At 50.7% G+C, this 14,504-nt stretch overlaps 1 protein-coding gene across 1 annotated transcript; it reads right to left on the bottom strand.

Moving 5' to 3' along the window:
- Positions 1–5,865: 5,865 nt before the first annotated feature.
- Positions 5,866–12,283, bottom strand: S100B (S100 calcium binding protein B). The gene is made up of 3 exons (XM_082839677.1): positions 12,265–12,283; positions 9,260–9,398; positions 5,866–6,706 (listed from the first exon to the last, which is right to left on the bottom strand). Exons 2-3 carry the CDS (start codon positions 9,395–9,397, stop codon positions 6,566–6,568), a joined length of 279 nt encoding a protein of 92 aa, XP_082695803.1. The 5' UTR covers position 9,398; positions 12,265–12,283; the 3' UTR covers positions 5,866–6,565.
- Between the last annotated feature and the right edge of the window lie 2,221 nt (positions 12,284–14,504).

The following is a 14,504-nucleotide window of genomic DNA, read 5'->3' as shown; positions in this document are numbered from 1 at the left end:
GGCCATAAAACAAACCTCAATAAATTCTAAAAAGATAAAAGTAATACATAGTACATTCTTCAACCACAATGGAATTAAATTAAGAATCAACAAAAACTTTTGAGAAGCTGAGAAATATGTAGAAATTGAACAACACATTCCTAAATAAACAATGACTCAAAGAAGAAATCAAAACGGAAATCAGAAAATACTTTGAAATGAATGAAAATGAAGAATGGCATGTAGCTAAAGCAGTGCTTAGAGGTAAATTTATAGCTGTAAATGCCTGTATTAAGAAAGAAGAGGGCTTCCCTGGTGGCGCAGTGGTTGAGAGTCCGCCTGCTGATGCAGGGGACATGGGTTCATGCTCCGGTCTGGGAGGATCCCACATGCTGCGGAGCGGCTGGGCCTGTGAGCCATGGCCGCTGAGCCTGTGCATCCGGAGCCTGTGCTCCGCAACAGGAGAGGCCACAACGGTCAGAGGCCTGTGTACCGCAAAAAAAAAAAAAAGAAGAAGAAGAAAGATCTCAAGTCAATAACATAAGTTTCCATCAAAAGACACTGGAAAAAGAGCAAATAAACCTAAAGCAAGCAGAAGAAAGAAAGTGATAAAAGAGAGTGAAAATTAATGAACTAGATAAGAGAACAGTAATAGAGAAAATCAATGAAACAAAAACAAGTTCTTTGGAAATATCAACAAAATTGACAAACCTTTAGCTAGGTTGACCAAGAAAAAAGAGAAGACTCAACTTACTAGAATCAATGAAAGAAAGGACATTACTACTGACCTTAGAGAAATTTAAAAAAAAATTATGAAGGAATACTATAAATAATTGTATGCCAACAAATTAGATAACTTAGATGAAATGGACAAATTCCTAGAAAGACATAAACTATAGAACTTGACTCAAGAAGAAACTAACAATCTGAATAGACCTATAGCAAGTGAAGATATTGAATAGGTAATTTAAAAAAAAACAAAAAAAAAACCCAAATACCCCCCACCCAGGTGGCTTCACCACTGAATTCTACCAAACATTTAAGGACAAATTAATACCAGTTTGTCACAAGCCCTTCCTAAAAATAGAAGAGAGAACATTCATTTAATAAGGCCAATATTACCTGACACCAAAACCAAACAATGACATTAACAAGAATAGAAAACCACAGAGCAATATCTCTTATGAATATGAACACAAAAGTCCTCAACAGAATACTAGCAGACCAAATCCATCAACATACAGACAGAATCATACACCGTGACCAAGCTGGATTTACCCCAGGAATGCAAGATGGGTTTAAACTGAGAGGCAGTTAAGGTAATATACCATATCAATGAATAAAAACCAAAACCACATGATCAGCCTCAATAAATACAGAAGAAAGAGCATTTGACAAAATTCAGCACCCTAGGAATAGAAGGGAATTTACTTAACCTGATAAAGGACATTACAGAAATCCCACAGCTAACATCGTACTTAATGACGGAAGACCGAATGCTTTCCCCCTACGATCAGGAACACTTAGGGGAGGATCACACAAGGTGTAAGAACCAGGAGAAGGGGAAGGGGGTACCCTAGGGCACATCCACGCACCAGCCAACACCTGTTCCCGGACGAGAACGCTGCAGTCCAGAGGGGCCAGGTGCAGTGAGACTGGCCAGGGACTGGGGTGTCCCTGCTCCTTCCTACCCTCTGCCTCGAGTGAGGCCTGCTATACAGGGCGGGCAGCCACAATTCCTCCAGAAGGATCAGCCAGGCTAACCTGGTGTTTCCTAACTTCCCTGAGGATGAGAATCGCCTGAGTTCCTATTAAAACAGTCCCACAGACAAGGTCACATCCCAGATCTGGGAGGCCTGGTGCCTCGGATAGTTAACAAGCTCCCAGGGGAGTTTTGTGTTCAGGGCTCTGTGGGGCCCACATGACCCGGTGTCCGTACCCAACCCAGCACAGAGGGGAACATTTCGGGAGTGGCCTCCTCTGTGTGTGAGCTACTCCAGGGACCTGCATGATAAGTGAATGGTGCTGGGGTCAGGCTCTGTCCCTGAGGAGGTTGCCAGTCTCAGCCTCGGCTCTGCTCCAGCTCCAGCCGAGAGGCCGAACCTCCCTGCTTGGCCTCCTGCCAATGTGCTTGAATAGCGTGTCTTTTTCGCATGCCCTCCTTTGCAAGAGGCCAGTCCTTTCCTCCACAAATGCAGTGAAAGGAGGTTGTGAAAGGGTCTTACTCTGCTGACGGCTAGCAGACATGCCATGAGTGTCATAATTAAAGGGGTGCAGGACCCTCTCTTTGCTTCAGGATGAGGGACCGGGCAACCCCTGTCCACGCCTGCCTGGCCCAAAGGCCACCCAGCTGCCAACATGGGGGCTGCCCAGGTCATGTCCAAGCTCCAGCTGGTTGAGGTGAAGGGTGAGAGCCACTGTCCTCCGATCTGTCTCCTGATGCCCAGAGGTCTCCACCATCTGTAGTTACCAGAACCCAAGTTTCCTGGGCCAGAGAGGGATGGATCCCTAAATTTAAACGTCCTGCTCAAGAAAATCTCGATACTGTGAACCATGTGAGTTGGCTGCTGAGGCTCAGACGAGACAGTTGTCGTCTGAGCCCTGATTTTAATTTTGATTATAATCCTTGGTGTTCGTCAAAACAGCCTTGTTTTTCATTGAATTTGAATAAATGTGATAAATTTGAACTGGTAAATTCAAACAAATAACAAAGTAAATAAAAATAAAAACCCTGAAACAACAGCAAACAAACCTCATGGGGCAGAGATGTGGGCCTTCCCAGAACTTTCCGGGAAGAGTTGTCAAACTGGGGCCTCAGCTGGGGGCTGGCAGGCCAGGGCTGAAGGGCCCCCCTTGCCTTGGAGACGAAGGTGGGGTCCTGCACGTAGCAGCTCACAGGCTTCTGGAGCTCAAGGGGCTGTCATCGTGCGGAGACCAGCTGTCCCCAGGAAGAAACCCAGAGTGGGGCCGCCCACTGGTCCAGGGGAAAGCTCGCTTCCCTTTGTAGCTGAAGGGAAGCAGGGCCGGTGCTGGGCAGGATCAGGTCTAAAACGGTGGGTGGGAGTGAGAGCCGGCTGGCAGAGGCCCCTGGGACTGACCCCAGGGCCAGAGAAGGCTGGGAGGGCCGGGGGCCTACCCAACCTCCACCTCCGCGTCACTGCTCCTGGTGGTCTGGGCAGGGCCAGGACTAAGGAGGGAGCGTGGCCAGGGGTCAGGAATCGCGGTCCCTGCAGGCCTCGAGGATGGGGTATGGCTGGACTCTGTGCGGGGGTGGGGGGGCCCTGAAACGTCGAGCCCCCCTCCCTCTGTGATCGTGAGGTGAGGAGTCCTCCCTTTGGTGGCAGGAAAGTCTGGCGATATTGTCGCCTAGACTGCGGGCAGGGACAGCCGTGCCTGCCAGGGTGGTCCTCGCTGTCCAGAGGGCGAAGGTGGGTCCTCAGCAGGCCCCAGACTCTCTGACAGCACTTGACACTGCAGGGCCAACAGATGGGATCCTGGCCATGGCCTCAGGGTCTCGCCCCGAGACACTCAGTGCTTCTCTGAGGGACAGTTCTCTGGGTGACTGTGGACCAAACTGATAAACCAATAGAGCACAGGAATTCCTGTGAGGCTGAACTGGACCATGGGGAAGGCAACCTGGGGCAGAGTTCCCCTTGTCCTGTCTCTGAGGCCCTGAGTGAATTGTCTTTGCTCCTGGCTAAAGCTGCGAACTGATTTTCCCTGGTGATGCCTGAGACAGGTCATCCCCGCAACCACATGCCCCAGGCACCCTCCTACCCACCTGGGGATGCCACCTGCCAGGGGCCGTGTGGGACCATCACCACCCATTCATGGAACTAGACCGTGCTTCTAGTTGAGGACAGGTCAGAGGAGGATGAGGGACATTTTACAAACTGGAGCTCATGGTAGTAGGTGAGAGGAAGCCCCCAGGAGCCCCAAAGATGGCTATGCAGATACGCTGGGAAGCAGCTTCCCTCCTTGTGGTAAACAAGCATGCCCTGGATGTGGGGTCGGGGGCACACTCAGCGGCTGCCCTAGGCAGGCTCCCTGGGGGCTGGGGCACTGGGCTTCTTTCCTGTGCACTTTGAAAGCACAGTGGACATCTGGGAACTGTCGCTTTGGGATTCTTGGGTCAACGGGGGCAAGGGAAGTACCAGCAGAGACTTATTCAACTTGTGGCTAAAGCAGCGATGAGCAGAGGCATAGAGACGTGTTTTGAAAGCAAGCTGGAGAGGTGTGTCCACCGCAGCACCACAGCCCAGAGCCAGCTCACCTCCCATCCCTGGCTGACCTTTCATGCACAGGCTATGCTGGCCCCTGGGCTGAGCTAGACAGGTGTGGTCCACCCTCCAGGCTCCCCACCCTGGCATGTTCCTGTGTCAACAGAACTGCAACTAGCAATCAAGAAGAAAAATGGGGCTTCCCTGGTGGCGCAGTGGTTGAGAACCTGCATGCTGATGCAGGGGACACGGGTTCGAGCCCTGGTCTGGGAAGATCCCACATGCCGCGGAGCAGCTAGGCCCGTGAGCCACAACTACTGAGCCTGCGCGTCTGGAGCCTGTGCTCCGCAACAAGAGAGGCCGCGACAGTAAGAGGCCCGCGTACCGCGATGAAGGGTGGCCCCCCGCTCGCCGCAACTAGAGAAAGCCCTCACACAGAAACGAAGACCCAACATAGCAAAAATAAATACATAAATAAATAAATTAAATTTTAAAAAAAAAGAAGAAAAATGGAATTTTATTCAAGCCAAACTGAGGATTATAACCTGGAAGACAAATAGAAACTGTGAGAATTGTTCCACCTGTTAAAAGTTGAAAGCACAGTCATACATTTTCAAGACAAAGGATTGTACATCAAAATGACATACTGATAATTTGCATAAAGTTCACCAAGGATACATGGTCCAGGTAAGCACATATAAAGTGAGAAGCAAGTCACCATGACCCCCTGCAGAGCTGGTGCCCATTTGGGGCCACTTCTGGTCTCGGACGTTCCTGCCAGGACCAGTGTATTTCCCCTCCCTGGCGACTGGTCCAGAGAGGGCCACGTGATGCCCACCAGGCTGGAAGTTCCTAGCAGGAGGTGGTGAGCAACTGAGGAGAGAGAAGCTCATCCCTCCGGACAGGCACTGCCCCTCCAGCTCCATCCCTCTACACCCTGGCCCTTCCTGTCCCTCCCATGGCCCGCCCCTCCCCTTTATGTCCCTCCAATGGCCCCGCCCTTTACCTCCCTCCCATGGCCCCACCCCTCCACACCCTGCTCCTTTATGTCCTTCCCCATGGCCCCGCCTCTCCACAGACCCACTCCTTTATGTCCCTCCCCCTGGACCTGCCCCACCCCACCCAAGCTTCCTGACCCTGGCCTGGGTGGTGCAGCATCTGCAGCCCTGATGACGTCAGGGTGCGTGGACTTTACTCCTTTTCCCAGTTTTGCAGGAATTTAGCTTTTATTTCATGTTTTACAGCTACAGAGACTTGTTACAATGCTTTTTATTTAATGCAAATACAAGCGAACAATTAGTTTATGATTTCCAAGTCTGTGTCCTTAAAAAAAAGCAAAACAGAAAAACAGTGGATAAGCTTAATTTGAATTTTCCTGGAAGTAATTCTTAATATTTGTAACTTGATTTATTTGAATTGGTGGATACAAAAGCATAAAGATCATAAAGTTCCCTGGCTTCACCAACAGCCACAAGCAGACCCTGTCTGCTGCACACAGACAGGTCGGGAATGACCTTCACCAACAGACCAAACACATCCGTCATAACCCTCATTCTATAGGCAGGACAGGAGGCGTGGGTGCTTGGGTACAGCTGTCTCCAGAGGCAGAGCTGAGATCCGCCCCGAGCCCCCTGCCCCTGCTGCCCCATGCCCCATAGATCCAGCAAAGTGTGATCCTGTCGGGAGAACCCCACTGAATGTAGAAGCTTGATTCTCAGTTCTGATTACAGTTACCATGTCAGTACTTGTCGGCTTATGAAACAGATTTTCCATTTAGAACTGTTAGCATTAACTACTCACTCAGTAATCACAGCCCACCTGTAGGAAAGGGCTCTAAATGTGACCATGCTCTTTGGTAGGTGGGACAGACTGTCAGGCCACCCAACCACATTAGGTTTCATTTGCCCCAGTGATGAGCAGATTTAATGAAGGGCAGCCTTTTCAAAGAATGGTGGACAAAGCTTTGTGTTTTTAAATATAGTGGAAGCTTACGGAAACCACAATGCTCCAGTTATTTCTGGTAATCAGTTTGTTTTTTCTGGGTTAGGGCGTCTACACAGCCAGGATAGCCAGTATAGCACATGCTTTGTGACTGAGGATTGACTTTCCTAAGTGATGATCACCAAGAGTCCCTGGGGCCAGTCAGCTAACACGGATGCCTAATAGCGCTGAAATAATGCTGGGGGCCACTAAAAACAGCCCTTTGCAAAGAGGTTTCAATTTTTCATTCGCGAAGCAAATCAAGCTCCCTAATTAGCTACGACACAGCTGGAAAGCTCAGCCCCTACTACCCTGCAAGCCCTGCCTTGGCTTCCCTGCCCGACCTCCGTCTCTGCTACAGGAACAGCCCGGCTGCTTTCTCTAGTTCACTCGTGTTCAAAGAACTCATGGCAGGCAGTGGTAACCATGGTAACAAAAGCCATAAATTCCTGGAAGTCGCATTCAGCATCTCCATCGCTGTCCAGTGTTTCCATGACTTTGTCCACAACCTCCTGCTCTTTGATTTCCTAAGAGAAATAAGAGCCGTTGTCCAGCTTGTTGTGCAATGAAATTTAAGGGTATCAAAACATGACCAGGAGTTGGCTGGCTTTAGTAGTTTGCATCAGAAACAACCTCAGACACGAAATGAAAAACGCCAGAAAGGACTTGTCCTGTGGCCAGGAGGCTGTTGGCTGGCAGAAGTCTCTGCGGGTCTGAGCCTTCTTTTCCACCTTCCTTTAGGTCCAGTGGGGCCTGGCCTACTTAAAGACTGAATGGAACAGCCAAGATCTGAAAAGCTGCGGGTTGTTTGTGTTAAAATACCCAGAAAAGAATAGCGCAGTCTAGATCAGCCTGAGCATGTTACATGCAAATGTCTGAACTTTTGGCCCCTGTAAGTTTTTCATTGCTTCTGTGTGTAGAAGGCCCTATAGTGAGGGTTTCCAGTGGATTTTCATGTTTTGAAAGCGGTTTTTGGCTGAAATAACTCTGGGGAACATGCCCTAAATTTATTAACTTCTGTGTCTTTTTGCCACTTGAGTTGCCTTCCAGGTGTCCTGGGACTTTTCCTGACATTCTGCCCAACATGCAGCCAAGTGAGTGGTGAAAGAGTCTCAGAGGAACGGACACAGTGAATGAAAGATGTACACTGAGCGGAATGTTCTGAATAACCAGTCCTCAGGGCAGGAGAGCTGGGCCTGAAGAAGTTGAGTGTAATGTACAGTGGCTGCCTTGGACATAAAACATGTAAAAGGTTGAGATTCCTGTGGGCATTGGGGTAGGACCTATACACAACTGCTAAAAGATTAATTTCAATTACATGATAGATTTGCCTCCAGACAGAAACTACCTCATAAGACCAGGCCAGCAATGTTCATGATACCTTGAAACACTTACTGTGAATTACTTATCTTTTACAAATTGTGGTTCCCACATGCTAAGCTTTTTCTATGTTTTAAATCAATAATTAATGACAGTAGCTGCACTCGTTGAGCCACACTTGACAAGCACTGTCTCATTTCATCCTTTCAACAATTTGTTTTATGGAAGAATCGGGGACCTTCTTCTGATTGTGAGGTTACGAGGCAGAATCGGGGGGACCAGGTAAGTGAAAGCGTGCATGGGGCAGCTGCCACTAGGTGAACTTGGACGCCTGAGAACACCAGCCCTGGAATCAGACTAGAGGGTCCCACCCCAAGCCTGCAGGCCACTTCCTCTGCCAATGGGGTGTTTGGGCGGGGCGGGGACAGTGGGGCGGGAGGAGCCCTGCAGACATGGGACATGGAGCCTGGGGCTTGTCTTACACGGTGGCCCAGCCTGCCCAGGACGACAGCTGTCCACCACTGTGTGGCAGGGCCCTGGCCTGGGGCTCTAGTATCTTCCCCGGAATTAGCTCTTGGTCAGACACTAGTGCACTGGTTCATGGTCTGGCCATTTCCTCTGTGTGTGACTGGTCACTTCAGTGACCTTGGTTCTGGGCACCAAGGGAAGGTCAGGCACCAGGTGGACTGCAGTTTATTGCCTCGAGGACACGGGGCTCATGCCACAGAGATAATGCGTGTGGCTGATCCCAGGGCAGCGGAGGCAGCGGCTGGGGAAGCCTGGACACACGTCCACCAGAGCAGGAGCTGCCAGGGCAGGACGGGGCTCATTGGGCACCCTCACGCAGCTTCTCAAGTTCCCCTCCAAGGCCCCTGGCCCCACAGAGCCCCCTGCGAGGCCCCGGGGCCTCTCTTGTGAGCAGCTTGTGGCCACTCAGTGATGCACCAGGTTGTGGGGCCTGTGTCTCTCCCAGCATCGACCGAGCTGAGAGCTCAGTAACGTCTGCTGTGTGAACGGCATCTTATCACCATGTAACCAGGTAGGAAAAGCCGAAACAGTCCTTTTCCCAAGAACAAAAGCTTTAACTATGACATTGCAAACAAAAGCTTATTTTTAACAGCCTTCTTATATGTTCACTGTGACCCATGATAAGTCATGAGTATATTTCCCATCCCATTTTGTCATCTTTATTTATTTATTTTTTATTTATTTTTTTTGCGGTACGTGGGCCTCTCACTGATGTGGCCTCTCCCGTTGCGGAGCACAGGCTCTGCACGCGCAGGCCCAGCGGCCATGGCTCAGGGGCCCAGCCACTCCGTGGCATGTGGGATCTTCCCGGACCGGGGCACGAACCCGCGTCCCCTGCATCGGCAGGCGGACTCTCAACCACTGCGCCACCAGGGAAGCCCTTGTTTCTTTTTTTTTTGTCTTTTTTTTTTTTTTTTGTCATCGTTATTGCTGTACATCCTTGGATTTCTCAGAGAAAAGGCAGTGTTATTTGGAACCTGTACTTTTGCACTTGAGAGAGCAGTCTTTCCTTGATGCTCCTACTGCACACAAAATGAATACGGTGGGACCTACCTAAGCCAGCCTCTGTACTGAGGGCTCACCAGTGCAAACACGTTTTCAGAAACAACCTAGGAGTCCTGACACTGACCTGGAACCACCTTCAGGGCAGCTCAGAAGAGAAAGTGGGCAGGTGGTTTTACAAGCGGACAGGAGAGCAGATTAACTTGTCAGTTTTAAAAAGCAAGACTCACCTCTAAAAAGTGGGAAAGCTCATTGTTGATGAGCTCCTTGAGTTCGGACTTCTTCAGCTTGTGCTTGTCACCTTCCCTTCCGGAATATTGATGGAAGACGTCAATTAGGGCCACCATGGCCTTCTCCAGCTCAGACATCCTGGGGGCCACAAAGAAAGATGCCTTCTAGCACAGAACAGTTAAGGTGTTACCTACTCAGACCTCAGCCCCCAGGGGGCACGACGGCCTCGGCTCGCCTCCCCTTTTGGGCTCCGAGTGGTGCATCTCTCCAGTCACCCCTTGGGGCCACTCTTCCCCACCCCCGCTCCGTTTACTCTGTTCCCACGCCCTCTGGCTTCTGGTCGGTTTGGCCAATGGGAAACTTCAGCCAAAATACAGAGGCAGAGCAGTGAAGGGGCTTCGGACTGACTCCTTCCACCCCCACCCGAGGCCCCCTCTGCCCTGGCTCCGAGATGAGAGGACAGAGCCGGGGAGCAAGCTGTCAGAATGAGCTGCGGTGACTGGGAACCAAATGAGGATACGAAAGTCAACAGGATCCCTATGTTCTGTCAATGAACAATGAGAAAACATAGTGGAAAGGCCTTCTTATTTTACAGCAGCACACATGTATTACTAAGAATAAGTTTAGCAAGAAAAGTGCAGGTCCTTCCAAAAGACACTCAGGGCATAAAACGTAGGAACTTACTTCCCTTCGAATGGATATATAAATTTAGCTCATTTTTTAAAACTCATTTTTAACAAAAATGTCTCTGGCATTTTTTTGTTTTTTGGATGGGTGAGGAACAGCTGTAAAATTCAACTGGAAAAATAAATATGATAGAATTGCCACAAATTATTTTGAAAATGAAGATGAAGAAAAGGTACCTTGACTACCAGAAACAAACATGTATCATACGGTCGTCTGATGAAGCTGTTGTAGGGAGAAAAGTTGCCACCCCAAATGTCTCTTTGGCATGCAGATTATTTTGGGCTGAAAATGATCCAGGCCCTGAAGTTTCAGGAAGAAACACTGACCTTCCCCTTAGCTGCCTGAATCAGAGCTTAGATGGAGGGCCTGTTACAGGAATGGAGTGCTCACTAGAGATGTCAGCAAAGAATACGGGCCAAGGGTGGGTCGGGGAACTCTTAGAGATCTGAGTCCGCTCTGTGTCCCATCGCCTCTTCATGGCGCAGCAAACACTGCTTTACCAAGCATGTGCTTTTCCATCTCCGTCTGAATTGCTTTCCTCCCCTTTGAACTGCCAGACGCCACCCCACCCCCCAACAGCCTCCTTTGTCTTTAGCTGATCATGGTATTTAAGGTGACGGACGGTCTGGGGCGTTTTTGTGAGTGACTCAGTCTTCCTGGGTCTCTCCCATGTATGCATGTTATTAAACTATGGTTTGAGTTTCTTCTGTTAACCTGTCTCACGTCTATTTAATTCTTAGACCGGCCAGAAGAACCTAGAAGGGTGGAGGAAAATGTCTTCCTCCCCGACACCAGCCCTGAAGCCAGAACAAATGGGCCGGAGGCTGGGCCACCGCCAGGCACTTGGTATTCATGGAGGCGTCGCCATCCCCTTCTCGGCACTTATCGAAGCAGGAGGCTTCCATCTCCCGTCCCAGCGCATACCTTATACCGTGGCCTGCAACCTAAGGAAACAGCTGTTCAACCCTGGGAATCAGGCAGTTTACAAAGGACTGCTTGTCAATTGTTTCACAAAACTGAGACACTCAGCGAGAGAAATTGCCAACTTTTGGCCTTGAGTTCTAATCATTAAAGAATCTTTGCAATGTCATAGTTAAAAATAAATAAAAGAATTATGTCTAATTTTTGCAAAACCATTCCTGGGTTGAATATCATTTGCATCTTAAAAATAAATTGGAATATAACATTTAAATTCTTATTTTTAGTTCTGATTTTTAAATGAAAAAGGATTGAGCATTTTAGCCTTGGCCTCTGATCTTTGCTAAATTCACCCTATTAATAATCCGTAGACTTTGTTCTGCTCTAAGTCCCTAAAAATCAGATATACCACACATAGATAGAATAATGCAGATGGATTAAAATCTTTAGCATTTCATACTTTCTTATCCTTTGCATTCGTTTTCAGTTATTAATTTTTTTTAAAACAAGAAACTTTTGCGTGATCCTTTCGCTTCTCGAGCTTCATGATGACTTGGGGGAGGGGAGGCTAAATTACTCTTTGTGTGAAGTATGACTAGCGGGGTTTCTTTTAAAGGAAAGGCATAAAATATATATCCCACGTGTGAAAACTCCATAAAATGTGATTTTCTTCATAACCACACTACAAATTAACTTTTTAAAGTTTTTCCTGTTAAATTCTTCCCAATTGATGGTTAAAGGCTGTCTTTTAAGAGAAATGGAAATCAAATATCCATGTTTCCCTTTCACTTCATTCCATGAATGTTCTACATTAACCTTTTATTTCGAAAGCAAGAGAACTTTTGGGGGTTAACTCCTCAGAAGGACACATCACACAAGATGTGAGAGTCCCTCTGGGCAAGTGGCCCGATCTCCCCAAGAAACTGCAAGACTGAGGAAGGTTAAACCCGCCATAAACCGCAATTTCTTGGGCTCGATGTGTAATTTACTTGCAAAGACCTCCTCACTTGCCATGTATTGTGGTTTCTGCACGGCGTCCAGGGGGGCCTGACATTTGCGCGGAGCAAGGGGAAGACCGGAGCATCAGGCCGCCTGTCCTTCTCCGCGGAGGGACGCAAACCCCTGGTCCTCAAAGAGTTAAGGAAGAGGCCTGTTTGCAGCAATCACCTGAGCCACCAGACGTGACGTTTCCCCGACTTGTGGCGACAAAAACAAGCTGAATGGACCTCTAGCTGCCCCCAGTTGAGGGAGCAGTGTCCACAAAACAGTAGTAAGATTCACACTTTTGAAACGCTGCCAATTATCCTAAAGGGGTTTTTTAACTACCACCCAGTTCCCAAGCCCACCCTCCGGGCCCTGCCCCCAAAAGACCAGAGCAGGTTCCCCTGAGTGTCCTCACGTCAGTGGTCCTTCGTTGTCGCTCCTGGAACCTCCCGGCTGCCGCGTCCTGAGTCGCAGGCGTGGGGCGGAGGCAGCCTCTTATTCGTTCCCGGGCGGGGGCAGGGCCGGCACGGTCCCTCTGCGGGCCAGGCAGCCAATGGGGGACGAGGGCGGGGGCGGGGGCGGAGCGTCAGCTGGCTCCGCAGCCGGTGGGGGCGGGGGGCGGGGGGCGGAGGGCGGGGGTGCTGGGGCTGCCGGGCTGCACACAGGGCCGCATTGACGGCGCCACCGGGCACTCGTTGGGGAGCCAAGCCTGCACTCGGGCCAAGGAAGAAAAAGGCCCGTGGGGCAGAAAGCGGGGAGTCAGCTTTTTGTGCTGTTTTTAAATTTATGCATGAATATTGATGTTCCTCTGAAGGCAAGGATGGGGGTGGGGAGAGGAAACGAACTATTGATTGAAACCGACAAAGCAAATGTGCAGCCAAGCGCAGGCTGAATGCGAGGGATTCAGGGCCCGCGAGCCGGTTTCCAGTGGGGAGACCCCTGAGCTTCGCCCCTGCTCTGGCCCCACTAACCCTCAGGCGGGGCACCTGTGGATATCAGTATCCCGAGCTAAGCCACTGGCCCAGCGTCTGCAGGGACTGAAATGTGGGGCGAATGTGTTTAATATGATCGCGGGCACATGCCAGGCCCACCCGAAGGCCTCCCCATCCCACCGGGGTGAGTGGCCGCAGACTGTCAGAGCTGGACAGTGCCCAGGCACGTCCTGTCCAAATGTTCCGGTTTAGGGGAGGTGCAGGCAGGGGTCCCTCGCCGAGGCCTCACAACCAGCCAAGGTAAGTCAAGTCCAGACTCCCCACTGCTGTCTTGAGAGGCTCCCTACAGGCCTTCCTTTAGACAAATTATACAAAGCGCACTGGCCCCAGACTCATCAAAGGACGTCTGAACCCGAATCAGGCCCTCTGCTGACTTGGGTTCACAGTGGCCGCGGAAGGATCAGCACACAATGTCTGTGGACACAGCTGTCTTGTTCTTGGGACTTTCACTAGCTTTTCCTATCACAATGGCTACCTGTAGGGGAGCCAGCGAGGGGATTCTGCAGTGGCCAAGCATGTCTGTCTTGACTGTACATTCAGGAGCTAAGAAGCAACTACAGGGGTGCTCTGTGCACCAGCTGGGCCCCCCGTGAGTGTGTTGAGACTCCCCCTGACCACCAGAGAGTTCTCCTTTGACTGGTGAGTCCAGGGCCAGTTTGCGGCCCCAGGACTTAGCATCAACTCAGAGCCCGTATCTGAGGATGCCATCCTGGGGGCCTCACAGCACCTGAAAGCCCGTCTCATCCCGATGGGTGGCCCCTCTCCTCCCTGTGGGCCCTGGAGCCGGGCGGGACACAGCCTGCCCTTGGCTGTCCCAGGAGGCCGATGTTTGCGCCCAGAGGGCAGGCCCTGCGCTCAGCAGTCCAGCAGTTGGATGAGAGAATTCCAAACTATTTTTTTTACTCCTGAGGGAGCAGGCTGAAGTTTTTCTTGTGCACACTGAAGGGCAGACCCAGAGATCAGGACGTGGCTAAGGCCCACAGGGGTGGTGCCTGGCACCCATGTGAAGCCCCCAGAGCACAGCTGCTCCTTCCTCGGAGGCGGGCAAGTTCTGTGCTTCCCCGAACAAGCCTGCTCTGCCTGTGGGGCAGCTGAGGAAGTAGGGCCAAAGCACGTGGCTCAGGTCCCAGCTACGGGGTGTGGGGACAGGCTGGGGACCAGGCCGGTCAACTCAAACCCAAGGCTCACAGCCCAAGCTATTTCCAGGCCATACTTCTGGGACAACTTTCCCTTATCATGAGCGTGAACCAGAAGCTGTGCGTCACCCCTGGGAAACTATGCCCCGATCAAAGGGTTGGCACAGCAGGGGGCGATGCTGATCACAAACCCATTTAACCTGCCACTTTGGTCTGTGCAGAAGCCGCTGGGTCTGGGAGGCTGGCTGTGGACTCTTAAGAAAAGCAACCACCCTCAGCTTCGACTGCAGCTGCTGTGTGCCAGGTGAGGTGTCTCCCACAGAGAAAGTCGATGCGGCCCCGGCGCTTGGTGTGCAGCTGTGGACTCACTAATGCCTTTTTCTTCAAACCAGCTTCCAAGGACCACCAGCAGCAGTTTGCTCTCACCTGTCAGGGCCAGAGGTGCACCCTCAGTGTCACCCCAGGGACATGTCAGTTCTGCTGTAGGCCAGACACTGTCTGCAGAGACCTGGACCACCCGTGGGCCG

This window comes from Leucopleurus acutus, assembly GCF_964270905.1.
Source record: "Leucopleurus acutus genome assembly, chromosome: 5".
Lineage (NCBI taxonomy): Eukaryota > Metazoa > Chordata > Mammalia > Artiodactyla > Delphinidae > Leucopleurus > Leucopleurus acutus.
Note: the sequence above shows the minus strand (reverse complement) of the source record. Positions and strands in the feature narration are given on the sequence as shown.